We start from the raw sequence: 14402 nt of genomic DNA on the forward strand, positions 1-14402 counted from the left end.
CCCCCGACTCCTCGATTTTGTTAACGATGTGCATTTTTCTATGGTTCTATTTCTCTCTTCTGATGGTATTGATGCCTGTCTACTTGTTTTGCTTTGTTGTCTGTCTCCCCCTTCTAAACTGAGAGCCCGTTGTTGGGTAGGGATTGTCTCTATCTGTTGCTGAAGTGTACTTTCCAAGTGCTTAGTACAGTGCTCTGCACACAGTAAGTGCTCAATAAATACGATTGAATGAATGAATGAATGAATGAATGAATGACTAGCTTCAGCAGCCCAGGAGTCCTATTCCCGAGTCCCGGCCTCTCCTACCTCTCTCTCATTCATTCATTCGTTCAATCATATTTATTAAGAACTTACTGTGAGCAGAGCACTGTACTAAGCACTTGGGAAAGTACAACAATCAAAAGCGACCATCCCTGCCCCCAGTGAGCTCACAGTCTAGAGGGGGACTCTCTTCTGCCCTCCCCTGCCCCCACCACCCGGGACTCGTGACTTCATGGTCGGGGTATGGGTGACCTCTCCTCAGCCCGCGCCAGCCAGTCGGGGGTGAGGGGAGTGCGAGGTGGGCTTTCCACCTCCCGCCCTGAGAATCGAGGGCAAGGGAGGAGCCACTGGGGGCTCAGGCAGGAGGCTGGGTTGGGGTGATGGGAAGCTCAGCGATTCACAAGGCCTGCCCAAAGGCCCTAAGACTGTGGGACCCCGGCCACCGTCCAGACCCAACTGGGGCGGTCCGAGCCTGGGCCCCTGCAGGATGAGGTGGAGAGGGGGCTGGAGGGGAGGGGGGCAGGGTGCCGCTTGGCTCCGATGCGTTCTGAGCTGGCCTCGCTTTGCAGCATCTCCTGCTGTCGGAACCGAGGCTCTTCACGTGTCCATCCTGAGTGATGGAGTGGGCAGGCCCCAGAGACCACTTCGCGCCCTCCCGGGCCCCTCTGCTGCTGCTGCTGCTCCTGCTGCCCCTCATGCTGCCCACCCTCGTCCTCGCCCGTGAGTGACCTCTCCCTGGCCTCTGACCCCTGACCCCTGCCCAGGGTCCCCCCAACTGCTGCCGCTCCTCATCCCCACCCGAGAGCGATCCGCCTGTGACCCCGTCTGACCCCTGCCCCACTTCGCCCCCGGTCCTCCCCATAAAGCCGGGGCCTGGGAGTCAGAAGGACCTGAGTTCCAATGCCGACTCTGCCATGTGTCTGCTGTGTGACCTTGGGCGAGTCGCTTCATTTCTCTGGGCCTCAGTTCCCTCATCTGTAAAATGGGGATTAAGACTGTGAGCCCCACATGGGACAGGGAGTGTCCAACCCAATTTGCTTGTATCTTCGTGCCTGGCACATACGAAGCGCTTAACCAATACCTTAATTATTATTCTGGCTGCCCGTGAATGACCGGGGCTGTGTCCCCGCCCCCATCTCTGAGCCTGCCTCCCCGTCCGGGGCCCCTACCCCACCCCCCCGGAATTGTGCTTTTCTCCCTTCTCTCGTCCAGAGGAGGATAAGGAAGGAGCGGACAAGATCATCGAGGGTGTAGAGTGCCAGCCCGACTCCCACCCGTGGCAGGCCGCGCTCTTCCGGGGAAACGAGCTGCACTGTGGCGGTGTGCTGGTGAACAGGAACTGGGTGCTGACCGCCGCCCACTGCAAGCTGCCGTATGTGTGGGGCCGGGACGGTGGGGTCCAGCGGGTCTGACATCCCCCACCCCCAGAACTGAGCCCTCGCTCTTCCCCTCCCCGAAGAGGACTGTCCGGGCAGCGGGGCTCTGCATCTGACCCTCTCCGCCTCTGTCCCCTCATTCATTCATTTAATTGTATTTATTGAGCATTTACTGTGTGCAGGGCGCTGAACTCAGCGATTGGGAAAATACAGTACAGCAACAAAGAGTCACAATCCCCACCCACAATGAGCTCAGAGTCTAGAGGGGAGGAGATAGACGTCAACACAAATAGACATCAATATAAATAAATAAAATTACAGATATATACATAAGTGATGTGGAACTTGGGGTGGGGGGAAGAATAAAGGGAGCAAGTCAGGGGAATGCCAGAGGGAGGGAGAGATGAGGAAAAGTGGAGCTTAGTCTGGGAAGGGGTCATAGAGGAGATGTGCCTTCAATAAGGCTTTGAAGGTGGGGATAGTTATTGTCTGGCAAATTCGAGGAGAGAGGGTGTTCCCCCAGAGGCTGGGCGTGGGCCAGGGGTCGGCAGCGAGACAGGCAAGATGGAAGCAGGGTGAGAAGGTTGGCACTAGAGGAGCGAAGCATGCGGGCTGGGTGGTAGAAGGAGAGAAGCAAGGTGAGGTAGGAGGGGGCAAGGTGATGGACAGCTTTAAAGCCAATGGTGAGGGATTTTTATTTACTGCCCAGGTGGATGGGCAACCACTGGGGATTTTTGAGGAGAGGTATTACATGTCCTGAGCAATCTGGTAGAAAGATGATCCGGGCAGCGGAGTGAAGTGTGGAGTGGAGACCCTCTCCGCCTCTGCCCTGTCCTAACTCCACCAGTCCGTCTGTGACCCGTCCTTTTGTCTTTCTGTGTCCTCTGGGCTTGCCCCTCCTGGTCTCCGCAGGGAATATCAAGTCTACCTGGGCCAGCACAACCTAAAGGCCAAAGAGAAGGGGGGCCAGGTGATCCGGGCTCGGACCTCGTACCGCCATCCCAACTACAGCACCGAGACCCACGTCAATGACCTGATGCTGATCCGGCTGGACCGGGCGGCCTCCCTGACTGGCCGCATCCGACCCCTGCCTCTGCCCACGAGTTGCGACAAGCCTGGGACCAAGTGCACGGTGTCTGGCTGGGGGACCACGACGAGCCCCGAAGGTCAGTGGCTCTCTGATGGCCCTGGACCCGATGTCCCGGACCCCAAGGACCCTGACCTGATGCCCTTGGTACTGATGCCTCTGGGGTTCTTGGGGGGCGTTTCTTAAGTGCTTACTGTCAGGCACTGTACTAAGCACTGGGGTAGATACAAGCTAATCAGGTTCGACACAGTCCCCGACCCACATGGAGTTCACAGTCTTTATCCTCATTTTCCAGATGAGGTCACTGAGGCACAGAGAAGTGAAATGACTTGCCCAAAGTCACACAGCAGACAAGTGGTAGAGCAGGATTAGAACTCAGGTCCTTTTGACTTCCAGGCCCATGCTCTATCCTCTAGGCTACCAGAAGCAGCATGGTGTAGTAGGTAGAGCACAGGCTTGGGAGTCAGAAGGTCATGGGTTCTAATCCTGGCTCTGCCACTTGTCTGCTGCGTGGTCTTAGGCAAGTCACTTAACTTCTCTGAGCCTCAGTTATTTCATCTGTAAAATGGGGATTAAGACTGTGAGCTCCATGTGGGACACAGACTGTGTCCAACCTGATTTGCCTGTGACCACCCCAAGTGCTTAGTACAGTGCCTGGAACATAGCGCTTCACAAATACCATAATAGTAATAATAATAATTATTATTATTATTATTATTCCCTCATCCACTGATGCCCCCAATTCCAATGCCTCTTCCCCTTTGCTTCTTGTCCACTTCAAGACTCTGAGTCCTGATCCAGACTCCCACACCTGCACCTCCCACCCAGATCCCCTAGACCCCCAGACCCAACCCTAGCCAACCCCAGGATGTCCCCCGTTCCCACGATGCCAATGCTCCGGGAACACCGGCATCGCTGCTCCCGTGGGTTTCCGGCTGGGGAAGGGGGAAGCCCTGTTTCCTGGCCCAAACCCCCATATTCTCTGCCCACACAGCTCCAATAGGGTCTGAGAGGGGTTGGATCTTTCTGACTCATTAACTCTTTGAAGTCTGCCACTCCCAAGCCCCCACCCTGCTTGTTTTCTTCACTCCCCCTCAACGAGAGCCTCCCTTCTTTCCACCCCCACACTCAAAATGAGGATGTAGCACCTGGGCCGTGTTCCTTCCCTTGCAGTCATCCCAACCCCAACCTCCCCTTACCTGAACCCCAGCCCCCACACCGGGCCACCTGGTCACTCGTCCAACCTTGGCCCGGCTCTGTCACCGATCTGCTCCGCCGGGGACTTTAGTCTGTGGAGTGGGGTCGTGGGGAGCCTCTCCCTCAGACTCATTAGGCTTTGGCCTCAGGAACTACCTCCACCCCCAACCGCTCTCTCCCCGACCCCCCTCACCTTCCACGGCTCTCCTGACCCCACAGTGACCTTCCCCACGGCGCTCCAGTGTGCGGACGTCCACCTCATCTCCCAGGAGGAGTGCCGCTCCGTCTACCACGACCTCCTGGGTGAATCCATGCTCTGTGCGGGAGTCAAGGACTCACACACCAACGCCTGCAATGTGAGCCCAGTGACTGGAAACTGTGTGGGGGGAGGGCCTGGGGGGGGGAGGTCGGGACCCTAGGCAGCCCTCTTAACAATTATGGTGATAATAACAATGATTATAGTCTCTGTTAAGCACTTACTATGTGCCAGGCAGGCACTGTATTAAGTGCTGGGGTGTTTACAGTCGAATCAGGTTGGACACGGTCCCTGTCCCACATGGGGCTCACAGTCTCAGGCCCCATTTTACAGATGTAACTGAGGCCCGGAGAAGTGAAGTGATTTGCCCAAGGTCTCAAAGCAGTCATGTGGTAGAGCTGAGATTAGAACCCATGACCTTCTAACTTCCAGGCCCGTGCTCTATCCACTACGCCATGCTGCTCCTCTTAATGGGGTGATCTCCCAGTTTTCATGATGAGGGCTTCTAGGTACCCACTGGGGTGGGTTTGAGATGATCAGATTGGATCCTGTCCCTGCCCCATACGGGGCTCACAATCTAAGAGGGAGTGAGTATAGCTATTTAACACATATTCCACAGATGAGGAAACTGAGGTACAGAGAAAATTGACTTGCTCATGTTCACACAGAAGATAGATGGTGGAGCAAGAGTTAGAACCCAGCTTCTCTGACTCCTAGGCCTGGGCCCTTTCCACTGGATCACCCTGCCTAATTTGGTCCTCGCCCCTGGGATCTTTTAGGGGTTGAAATTGCCCCCTGTGTTAGGGGTCATTCTTGCTGCCCTTTGGCCAGCAGTGCTGCTGGTCAGGGAGGGGGGTTGAGAAGCAGAAGATGAAAGCCAGTCTGCTTTTCTTCGGGCTTCTGGGCAAAGTGAATTCCTTGGAAAGAGCTGGGGTCTCCTAGGCTCAGAAGGCAAATAGAGGGTCTTGGAGATTCAGGCCCAAGAGCAGGGCCGGGGTCTCTGGGGCTCAGGCTGGATTCTCTCTCCCTCTCCAGGGAGACTCGGGGGGCCCCCTGGTCTGCAACGGGAAGCTCCAGGGGCTCGTCTCCTGGGGGACATTCCCATGTGGGCAGCCCAACGACCCCGGCGTCTACACCCAAGTCTGCAAGTTCACGGCCTGGATTCGCAAAACCATGAAGGAAAAATGAGACTGAGCAGGGGGCTGAGCCCCCACAATAAACCTAACATAGTCTCTCATCTCTCTGCTTCTCCTTCTCCTACTCTGTCCTGGGGGAGGGGAATGGGGGGTAGGGCCGGGAGGATGGGGGCAGAGGCGGGTTTCTGGGGTCCGGGCAGGAGTCGGGGATTGGGGGTGGAGCTGCAGCGAGACCTGAGGTGGGAACCGGCTTGGGGGCCTGTGGGAGCCGGATGCCTGGGTTCCAGAAGAACTTAGGTAGGGGTAGCGCGAGCAGCTTTGTCACAGAGAGATTGATTTGTGTGCCGAGACCCAAAGCCCATAGGGTCCCAAGACCCTCCTACCCACATAGCCCCCTGGGACTCCTAACTCTCCACCCTCTAGGGTACCTGTATCTGCTTCCCTTCCCCACCCTATCCCCAGAACTGCCCTGATCTCTGGGCCACTGGGGCACCACCAATGACCCACGGATTTAGGGGCGTCTCTGCTCGGAAGCCCACTCACTGGGGTCAGGGATCTCTATGCTCACAGTTGGGGACAGTGGGTGGAGGGATTGAGGTGGGGGGGGGGGTGTCAGTCACTTGTCTCTAGGGATCCTCATCAACCCCATCACCACAACCCTTTACCCAGTGAGTACAGTCCAGAACTGGGAGTTCTATCAGGGGGTTGACAGAGGTAGAAGACACCATCCCTGCCCTAATTAGCCCCACACACCAATAAGTGGAACTGAACACATTAAGATGTCAGTGCAAATCACCACACATACATACACCTACCTCTGGACTATAAACTCATTGTGGGCAGGGAATGTGTCTGTTTATTGTTACACTCTCCCAAGCACTTAGTATTCATTCATTCATTCAATAGTATTTATTGAGCGCTTACTATGTGCAGAGCACTGTACTAAGCGCTTGGAATGAACAAGTCTGCAACAGAGACAGTCCCTGCCGTTTGACGGGCTTACAGTCTAATCGGGGGAGGCAGAAAGACAAGAACAATGGCAATAAATAGAGTCAAGGGGAAGAATATCTCCTAAAAACAATGGCAACTAAATAGAATCAAGAATAGTACTGTGCTTTGCACACAGGACGCAGTCAATAAATTTGATTGAATGAACACACACACACACACACACACACATAAAAAGATATAAGGATACAGAATGCACCAGACCATAAATAATCATCTTTGACCACTTCCCCCCAGCCCTCTCCACCTGTTCTGAATGTCCTCTGCTGCCAATCCAGCAATCAATCAATAGTATTGATTGAATGTTTACTCTGTGCAGAGCACTGTGTTTAGCACTTGGGAGAGGAAGATAGTAGATAGGGTCCCCGCCCTCAAGAAGCTGACAATCTAGTGGAGAAGACAGGCAATAAAATAACATACGGGTAGGAAGAAGCAACCGTATTCGAAAAATATGGAGAGCCTTGGGAGGCTGTGGGGGCCGGATGCCTGGGTTCCAGAAGAACTGAGGTAGGGATAGCGGCAGCAGCTTTGTTACTGAGAGATTGATTTGTATTTGTATTTGTATGAGTACAACAGGTGGAGGCAGGGGTGGCCTGGTCAGAGAGGTCACTTCCAACAGGTGGAGGCAGGGGTGGCCTGGTCAGAGAGGTCACTTCCGCAGTGCTGCTCCAGGTCCCCGCCCCACCCTAAGTGGGGAAGAGGTGGGGGGAATCCCCAATTGCTTAGGGAGTGAGGAACTCAAATGCTAGGGGGCTGTAGGAGACTTGAAGTGGTGGAAGAGTAATTAATTTCTTTATATTAATGTCGGACTCCCCGTTTAGACTGTCAGCTTGTTGTGGGTAGGGAATGTGCCTATTTAGAACATTGGTTTTTCTAATCCCCGCTCCGCCACTTATCTGCTGTGTGGCCTTGGGCAAGGTACTTAACTTCTCTGTTCCTCGGTTACCTCATCTGTAAAATGGGGATTAAGACTGTGAGTCCCACATAGGACAACCTGATTACCTTGTATCTACCCCAGCGCTTAGAACAGTGCTCGACACATAGTAAGCGCTTAACAAATACCATCATTATTATTATTATTATTATTGCATCGACCCCAACGCTTAGAACAGTGCTTGGCACATGGTAAGCGTTTAACAAGTACCATAATTATTAATTATTATTTATTGTTCTATGGCAACTCTCAGGGTCCCACCTGGAGAGTTTCCAGTCCTCTACCAGTCTCGACAATGGGAGGGAGAGTCAAGCAGAGGCATATGCATTCCATTCCTAGCTTGGGCAGTGGCTAGCGAGTGGAAGGCAATCTGCTACAAGTCAAAACTCACTTTTGCTGGGCAGCAGCGGCACGGGAGAGAGTCGAGGGCGGAGACTCGTTTACTGTGCGGAAGGAGGCAAATGGTAAACCGCTTCTGTATTTTTACCAAGAAAGCTCTATGGATCCACTACCAGAACGATTGCTGATGGAGGTGGGGCGTTTAAGGGAGAGATGTGTCCGCGGCGTCGTTATGGGTCCGTCACGACTCGACAGCACAAGTGTTCTATTGTACTCTCCTAAGAGCTTGGTTCAGTGCTTTGCACAAGGTAAGCCTTCAATAGATACGATCGAACCATTGAATAGTGGGGATGAGGGGGGAAGATAAGAGGTTAGCAGTGGGACTGGTCAGCTGTCAACAGGGCTCCCCGTTTGTTCTTAGAGTCTACCTTGGCAGAATCCAGGGGAAGGGCAGAGGCGGGCAGTGGTGCCTGCTGGGGTGCTGAGCTTTGAGCTGGGCACGGGTCACTTCCTCCCTGTCCCCTCCGACCTTTCTTTAGGGCTCCTCCTGCCTCAAGGCCTGTCCAGGCAGGAGGTCTCCCCATCCCAGCTCGTCCCCACCCCGTCTGCCCCGTGTGGGAATGTGTTTAAGCATGCCTGAAGGCTTCTATCTGAGCATGTGCCTCATTGTGATGTGTATGTGTGCACATGTGCACGTGTGTGTTTGTGTTAGAAAAAGACTTTGGAGAAAGAGAGCCCACCCCGCTGGTGAAGCATGCATGTCCTTGCCAGTGTATATACAACTACCCAGCTATCCATAGAGCAGGGGAGGAGCTGGAGCGATGGAAATGACCAGCTTAGCGGAAAGCGCCTTGGCCTGGAGTCAGGTGGGCCGAGTTCTAATCTCGACTGTGCCGCTGGCATGGAGGGTGACCTCGAACTAGGCCACTTCACCTCTCTGGGTCTCGTTTTTTTCGCCTGCAAAATGGGGCTATGATGTCTGTTCTCCTTCCCTTTTTGACTGTGAGGCTGAGTGAATCCAATTGGATCATCAGTATTTAACACACTGGAAGGGCTTCATAAACAGGATTGTTAATAGTATTATGAATGTATCTGGGAAGACGTCTGAGAGGAGAGCTTAGAAAAGTTTGGAGAGAGGGAAGAGATGAGAGTTGATGAAGAGGAAGAAGAGAAGAAATGGCCTGTGCAAAGATTTGAAGTAGGAGAGGATTGGTGAGAGGCAGTGGACAGATCGCTTTCTCTGTAGCAAGAGGATCAGCTTCTCAATCTCCTCCAAGAAGCCTTCCTTGACTAACCTCTCATTTCCCCACACTATTCGTTCGTCCTCCCTTCTGCACCGACTATGTACTTGGGTCTGTAATAATAAAAATAATAATTATGGTATTTGTTAAGCGCTTACTATGTTCCAAATGCCGCGTTTTAAGCTCCGGGGTCGATACAAGGTAATCAGGCTGTCCCACGTGGGGTTCACAGTCTTAATCCCCGTTTTACAGATGAGGTGCTTTGTTACCCTAACCCCAGCCCCTTGGCACTTAGGTCTCTATCTTTATATCCTGCCGCTTCCCCTTATCCATCGAGCAATCAATTGTTTTTATTCATTCAAACTTATTGATTGACTGCTTACTGTGTGCAGAGGTCTATAGTAAACACTTGGGAGAGTACAATAAAACAATAAACAGGCACATTCCCTTCCCATAAAGAGTTTACAGTCTAGAGGGCTTGGGAAAAGTACAAGATAACAGTTGGTAGATGTATTCCCTGCCCATAGGAGTTTATAGTCTAGAGATAACTAATAGCTACCGTCTATCTGTCTCTCCCTGTAGACTTAAGTAGCTGCTTAAGAACAGAGATTGTGCCTGTCAACTCAATTGTATTCTACTTTACCTACCGTTTAGTACAGTGTTCTACATATTGTAGGTGCTGATTAAATGCCATTGATTGAGAGTATTTATTGAGCACTTCTTCTGTGCAGAGCATAGATCCCTGCCCTTGGGGAGTTAACAGTCTGGAAGGGGAAGCAGTCCCGAAAGAATTTACAGAGAGAAAAGAAAGAGAAAGGAAAACTAGGTGAGTAAGTGCTTAAATAGTAGGGATTTGCAGAAATGTTATGGGTGAAAATGAGGGCAGAAGTGTGGAGTTGGTACAGGAATGGGAAGCAACATGGTTTAGTGGATTGAGCACGGGCCTGGGAGTCAGAAGGACCTGAGTTCTAATCCCAGCTCCGCCATTTGTCTGCTGAGTGACCTTGGGCAAGTCACTTCACGATCTGGGCCTCACTTACTTCATCTGTAAACTGGGGGTTAAAACTGGGAGCCCACTGTAGGACATGGACTGTGTCCAACCTGAATATCTTGCTTCTACCTGAGAATTTAGGACAGTGCCTTCTACATAGAAAGAGTTTAAAAAAAAAAAACATTAAAAAAAGTTAATGTGGGAGTTAAGGGCATAGAAACAGGGGAAAAGAAGAAGAAGAAATCTGGGTAGACTTTCTGGAGACACAAGGAGCTCATCTAGGAGTGCTGAGTTCAGGACATTGCACTCAATAAATGCCAGAATAATTATAGGGAAGCTGCGTGGCCTAGTGGAAAGGGCATGGGCCTGGGAGTCACAGGACCTGGGTTCTAAACCCAGCTCCAGCACTTGTCTGCTGTTTCACCTTGGACAAGTCACTTCACTTCTCTAGGCCTTAGTTTCCTCACCTATCAAATGGGGATTAAGTCCTACTCCCTCCTACTTAGATTGAGATCCCCCTGTGGGACAGGGATTGTGTCCAACCTGATTATTTTGCTGAGAATAATAATAATAATGTTGGTATTTGTTAAGCGCTTACTATGTGCACTGTTCTAAGCGCTGGGGTAAACACAGGGGAATCAGGTGGTCCCACATGGGGCTCACAGTCTTAATCCCCATTTTACAGATGAGGGAACTGAGGCACAGAGAAGTTAAATGACTTGAGAAGCAGCGTGGTGTAGTGGAAAGTCAGAGGTTGTGGGTTCTAATCCTGCCCCCATCACTTATCAGCTCTGTGACTTTGGGCAAGTCACTTAATTTCTCTGTGCCTCAATTACCTCATCTGTAAAATGGGGATTAAGACTGTGAGTCCCACGTGGGACAACCTCATTACCTTGTAACTACCCCAGCACTAGAACAGTTCTTGGCACATAGTACGCGCTTAACAAAGACCATCATTATTATTATTACCTACCCCAGGGCTTAGTACAGTACATGACACAAAATAAGTGCTTAAGAAATAACCATTATTATTACAGGGTGCTGAATAAGGCATAATTTGGGAGCCTTTGGGGAGGTTGGGAGTTGTAGTTTGCACCCCTTCTACTGACCTGAGTGTCCCCCTTTGCCCCGATGGGGAATTTTTCTGTGTCTGCCTCATCTGGTCCTCTAGACTGTGACCCCTCAGGCCATGGGTCGTTTCTTATTTCTCAGCTACTGCTTACAAAATTGAGGCTGGGCCTACCTAGGACAGGGAGAGGGGAGAAATTAGTCCTTCTATCTGTTCTCTATTTCCTCCTGTCTGTAATTTAAAGCTCTCCCTGGCTAGATTCTAAACTCCTTGATGGCAGGGATCGTGTCTTCTAACTCTACTGTACCCTTGCAAGATACAGTGGTTGTGATAGAGGAATTTACTGAGCACCCATTGGGCTCGAGGCATTGTACTGAAACATCTGGGAAAGTACAACAGAAGGTTGAGCCCATTCCTGCCCACAGTGAACTTGCATTCTAATGCTTCTTAAATTCAACCCCTTCTACTAGGGGTTGATAGATCTGGTAGGATGCCCAGGCACATCTGTAATCCAATCAAATGTCTCTTATACAAATTGCCCTCCCCTCCCCTCTCCATACATAGTAGGTACTTGATAAATATCCCTGGTAGATTGAACTGCAGGTGGTCGGGAAGGATCCCCTTCATATCTGAGGTGAACTGGGGACTAGCGCCAGGGTCCCCAGATTGGGATTGTGATCACTCATTCATTGAATCGTATTTATTGAGCACTTAGAGTAGGGGATTAAGCTTGGAGTTGACTTTCTTTTAGCATTAGGTTAAGTTTGGGGTAAGGGTTAAATTCAAGTGCCGGGGGGAGGATTTGGGATTTTGTCTGTGTTGAAGGCAGGGATTGGTTTGGAGGTTGAAGTTGGGCTTAAGGTGGAAATTGGGGTTAAGAATAGGTTTAAGGTTGTTTTGTCCAGTTAGTGAGAAGCAGCATGGCCAACAGAAAGAGTATAGGTGTGGGAGTCAGAGGACCTGGGTTCCAATCGCGCTCTGCAAGTTGCTTGCTATGTGTACTTGGGCAAGTCACTTTTCTGTGCCTCAGTTTCCTCAACTATAAAATGGGGATTAAACACCTGTTCTCTCTCCTACTTACCCTGTGAGACTCATTTGAGACAGGGACTGTGACCAATCTGTCTAATTTGTACCTACCCTAGCACTTAGAACAGTGCTTGACCCATAGAAAGCACTTAACAAATACCATAATGATAGTAATAATAGCAATAATAATAATAAAAAACAACAACCCACCCTTGTATTCTCTCTCAGTACTTAGTACAATGCTCTGCCTACAGCAAGTGTTTAATAAATACTATTACTACTAGATAAGGTTGGGTTTAGAGTTGGATAAAAGATGATAATGATAATAGTAATAGCATTAGTAACAGTAGTAATAACAATGATGATTGTTGAGTGCTTACTATGTGCCAAGCATTGCACTAAACATTGGAGTAAATACAAAATGATCAGATTGGACACAACTCCACACAGAGCTCGCAGTGTAATTGAAGGGAGAACCGGTACTTAATCCCCATTTACAGATGAGGGAACTGAGGGCCAGAGACGATAAATGACTTGCCCAAGGTCACCCAGCAGGCAAGTGATGGAACTAGCCTCAGAACCCAGGTCCTTTGACTCCCAGGCCTGGACTCTTTTTCGCTTGGCCTCTAGGTTTAGAGGTGGGTGGTTGGGGTGGGATTTGAGTCAGGGCTGAATTTCAAATTAGAATGAGCCTTGGGGTTGGGCTGAAAACTAAGGCTGGAGCTAGAGGTTGTGGTGGGGCTTTAATTTGAAATTACATTAGTGACTGAGTCATGGTTTATGCCCTTTACGGTGGACCTTAATGTAGCTTTATCCATTCCTATGTTACCCCTGGAGACAGAATTCAGGACCAGAAAGATCATTCTTCTGCCCAATAATGAAGTTTCTTTTGTTCTGTGCAAATCTCAAGGATTTAGTTCTAATATTAAACTGCACTTTGAGGAAGTGTTTAAAGGTAATGGGTGTGTACTGGGGGACATTTTGGGGGGCTGAGCCCCCATGCTTTTCCTGGACATCAATCGATTAGTGGTATTTAGTGAGTGCAGAACACTGTATTAAGCTTTTGTGAGAGTGCAAGACAATAAAGTTGTTAAAAATGTTCCCTGCTTACAAGGAGAAGCATTGTTGCCTAGTGGAAAGAGCACGGTCCTGGGAATAAGAGGACCAGAGTTCTAATCCCAGCTCTGCCAATTGTTTGCTGCGTGAAGTTCGGCAAGTCATTTAACTCCTCTGTGCCTCATTTCTCCTATTTTTCCTCCAAGTTATATTGTGAGGCCCATGCGGGACAGGGACTGTGCCCAATTTAATTACCTTGTGCCTACCCCAGCGCTTAACAAATAGCATAAAAAAGTAACTTACAGCCTCCAATAATAATAATAATTATGGTATTTGTTAAGCGCTTACTATGTGCCAAGCACTGTAGAAACACAGACACGGTGTGTTCAGATGGTTTCACTGTTCCCTGCCTTTCCCTTCTGTCTTCCTCAAAGTGCTCCCAGAGAGTACTCCCGAAGGGTGCTCCACTAGTTTTACGTCTCCTTCCCCACCTCCTTCTCCTTCACCTCTTCTCCTTATCTCTCCTGCCTGTGCTCCCACCCTCACAAATGCTCCCCTTCTCCTGCTCTTTCCCCTTTTCTTTCTCCCCCAACTTCTTCCCCCACAAAATCCCAGGCCCAAGCTTCTGGAGAGTGAGAGGCAGTGCGGCGGGGAGGTTTGCCTGTGTGAAGCAGCTCTGGGGGAGGATTTCCTATGTCAAGCAGCAACGGGGGAGGACTGCTTGTCCTAATGGACAAAGGGGCAGTTGTCCCCTTCTCACCTCCCTGGCCCTCAGGGGTTTCCATGGCTGCTAACTCCTCAGCTCCCCTCCCTCTGGCTCTTATCTCTGCCAACCACCCGGTCCTGCCACCGCCGGAGGAAAAGGCAGAGTCAGAAAAAGGTCCAGAGACACCGAGGGAGTCAGAGAGGGAGCACGTGCACTAGGGAGACAGAGAGTTTGGAGAAGCCGCCCCAGACAGAGAGCCCATTGTTCCTAGTGTCTCCACTCCCTGCTCCCGGCCCTTTCCTCATCCCTCCGCTGCCTCCCCCGTCACCGCACCCTGGCCCTGAGGGGAGGCAGGCCCGGGCCCTCCCCGTGACACAGACAGGGAAACTGAGGCACCGAGGGCGGTGGGGGGGAGGGGGGTGGAGGCATTTATCGTCAGGGACCTTATGAGTCAGTGAGAAACCCCAATGAAACCAGCTTCTTGTCTCAACCCCCAGCTGTCCCTTGCCTGTCCTCCTCCCCCTGCTTCCTCTCCTGGCACCCTGGCCCTGCTCTCCTCCTGGAAGCCCATCCCTACTCAACGCCCCACCGTCTGTCCGTCCGTCCATCCCTCCGACCCTCCTGTCCCTCTCTCCTCAGACACCCCTGCCGTGCTTATTCTGGAGCCAGGCCACCCTCCCTCCGCCCCCACTTCCTCTTCTCCAACTCGTGCCTGGGAT

General features: G+C 51.2%; 1 protein-coding gene and 1 non-coding gene across 2 annotated transcripts; both read left to right on the forward strand.

Moving 5' to 3' along the window:
• Positions 1 to 833: 833 nt before the first annotated feature.
• Positions 834 to 5415, forward strand: KLK7 (kallikrein related peptidase 7). Its single transcript, XM_029064327.1, has 5 exons — positions 834 to 981; positions 1474 to 1633; positions 2550 to 2803; positions 4141 to 4277; positions 5213 to 5415. Exons 1-5 carry the CDS (start codon positions 879 to 881, stop codon positions 5363 to 5365), a joined length of 807 nt encoding a protein of 268 aa, XP_028920160.1. The 5' UTR covers positions 834 to 878; the 3' UTR covers positions 5366 to 5415.
• Positions 5416 to 7498: 2083 nt separating this feature from the next.
• On the forward strand, positions 7499 to 7636 carry LOC114812453. The gene has a single exon (XR_003760105.1). It is a non-coding gene; the product is annotated as a small nucleolar RNA SNORA7 (small nucleolar RNA).
• The last annotated feature ends 6766 nt before the right edge of the window (positions 7637 to 14402 follow it).

This window comes from Ornithorhynchus anatinus, chromosome 5 (genome assembly GCF_004115215.2).
Source record: "Ornithorhynchus anatinus isolate Pmale09 chromosome 5, mOrnAna1.pri.v4, whole genome shotgun sequence".
Taxonomy (NCBI): Eukaryota; Metazoa; Chordata; class Mammalia; order Monotremata; family Ornithorhynchidae; genus Ornithorhynchus; species Ornithorhynchus anatinus.

Bases quoted from the DNA above. Each gene is read 5' to 3' on its own strand.
- KLK7 (XM_029064327.1), top strand. From the start codon at position 879: ATGGAGTGGGCAGGCCCCAGAGACCACTTCGCGCCCTCCCGGGCCCCT. The intron at 982-1,473 runs GTGAGTGACCTC...TCTCTCGTCCAG, and splicing joins GCCCACCCTCGTCCTCGCCC to AGGAGGATAAGGAAGGAGCG. The intron at 1,634-2,549 runs GTATGTGTGGGG...TGGTCTCCGCAG, and splicing joins GCCGCCCACTGCAAGCTGCC to GGAATATCAAGTCTACCTGG.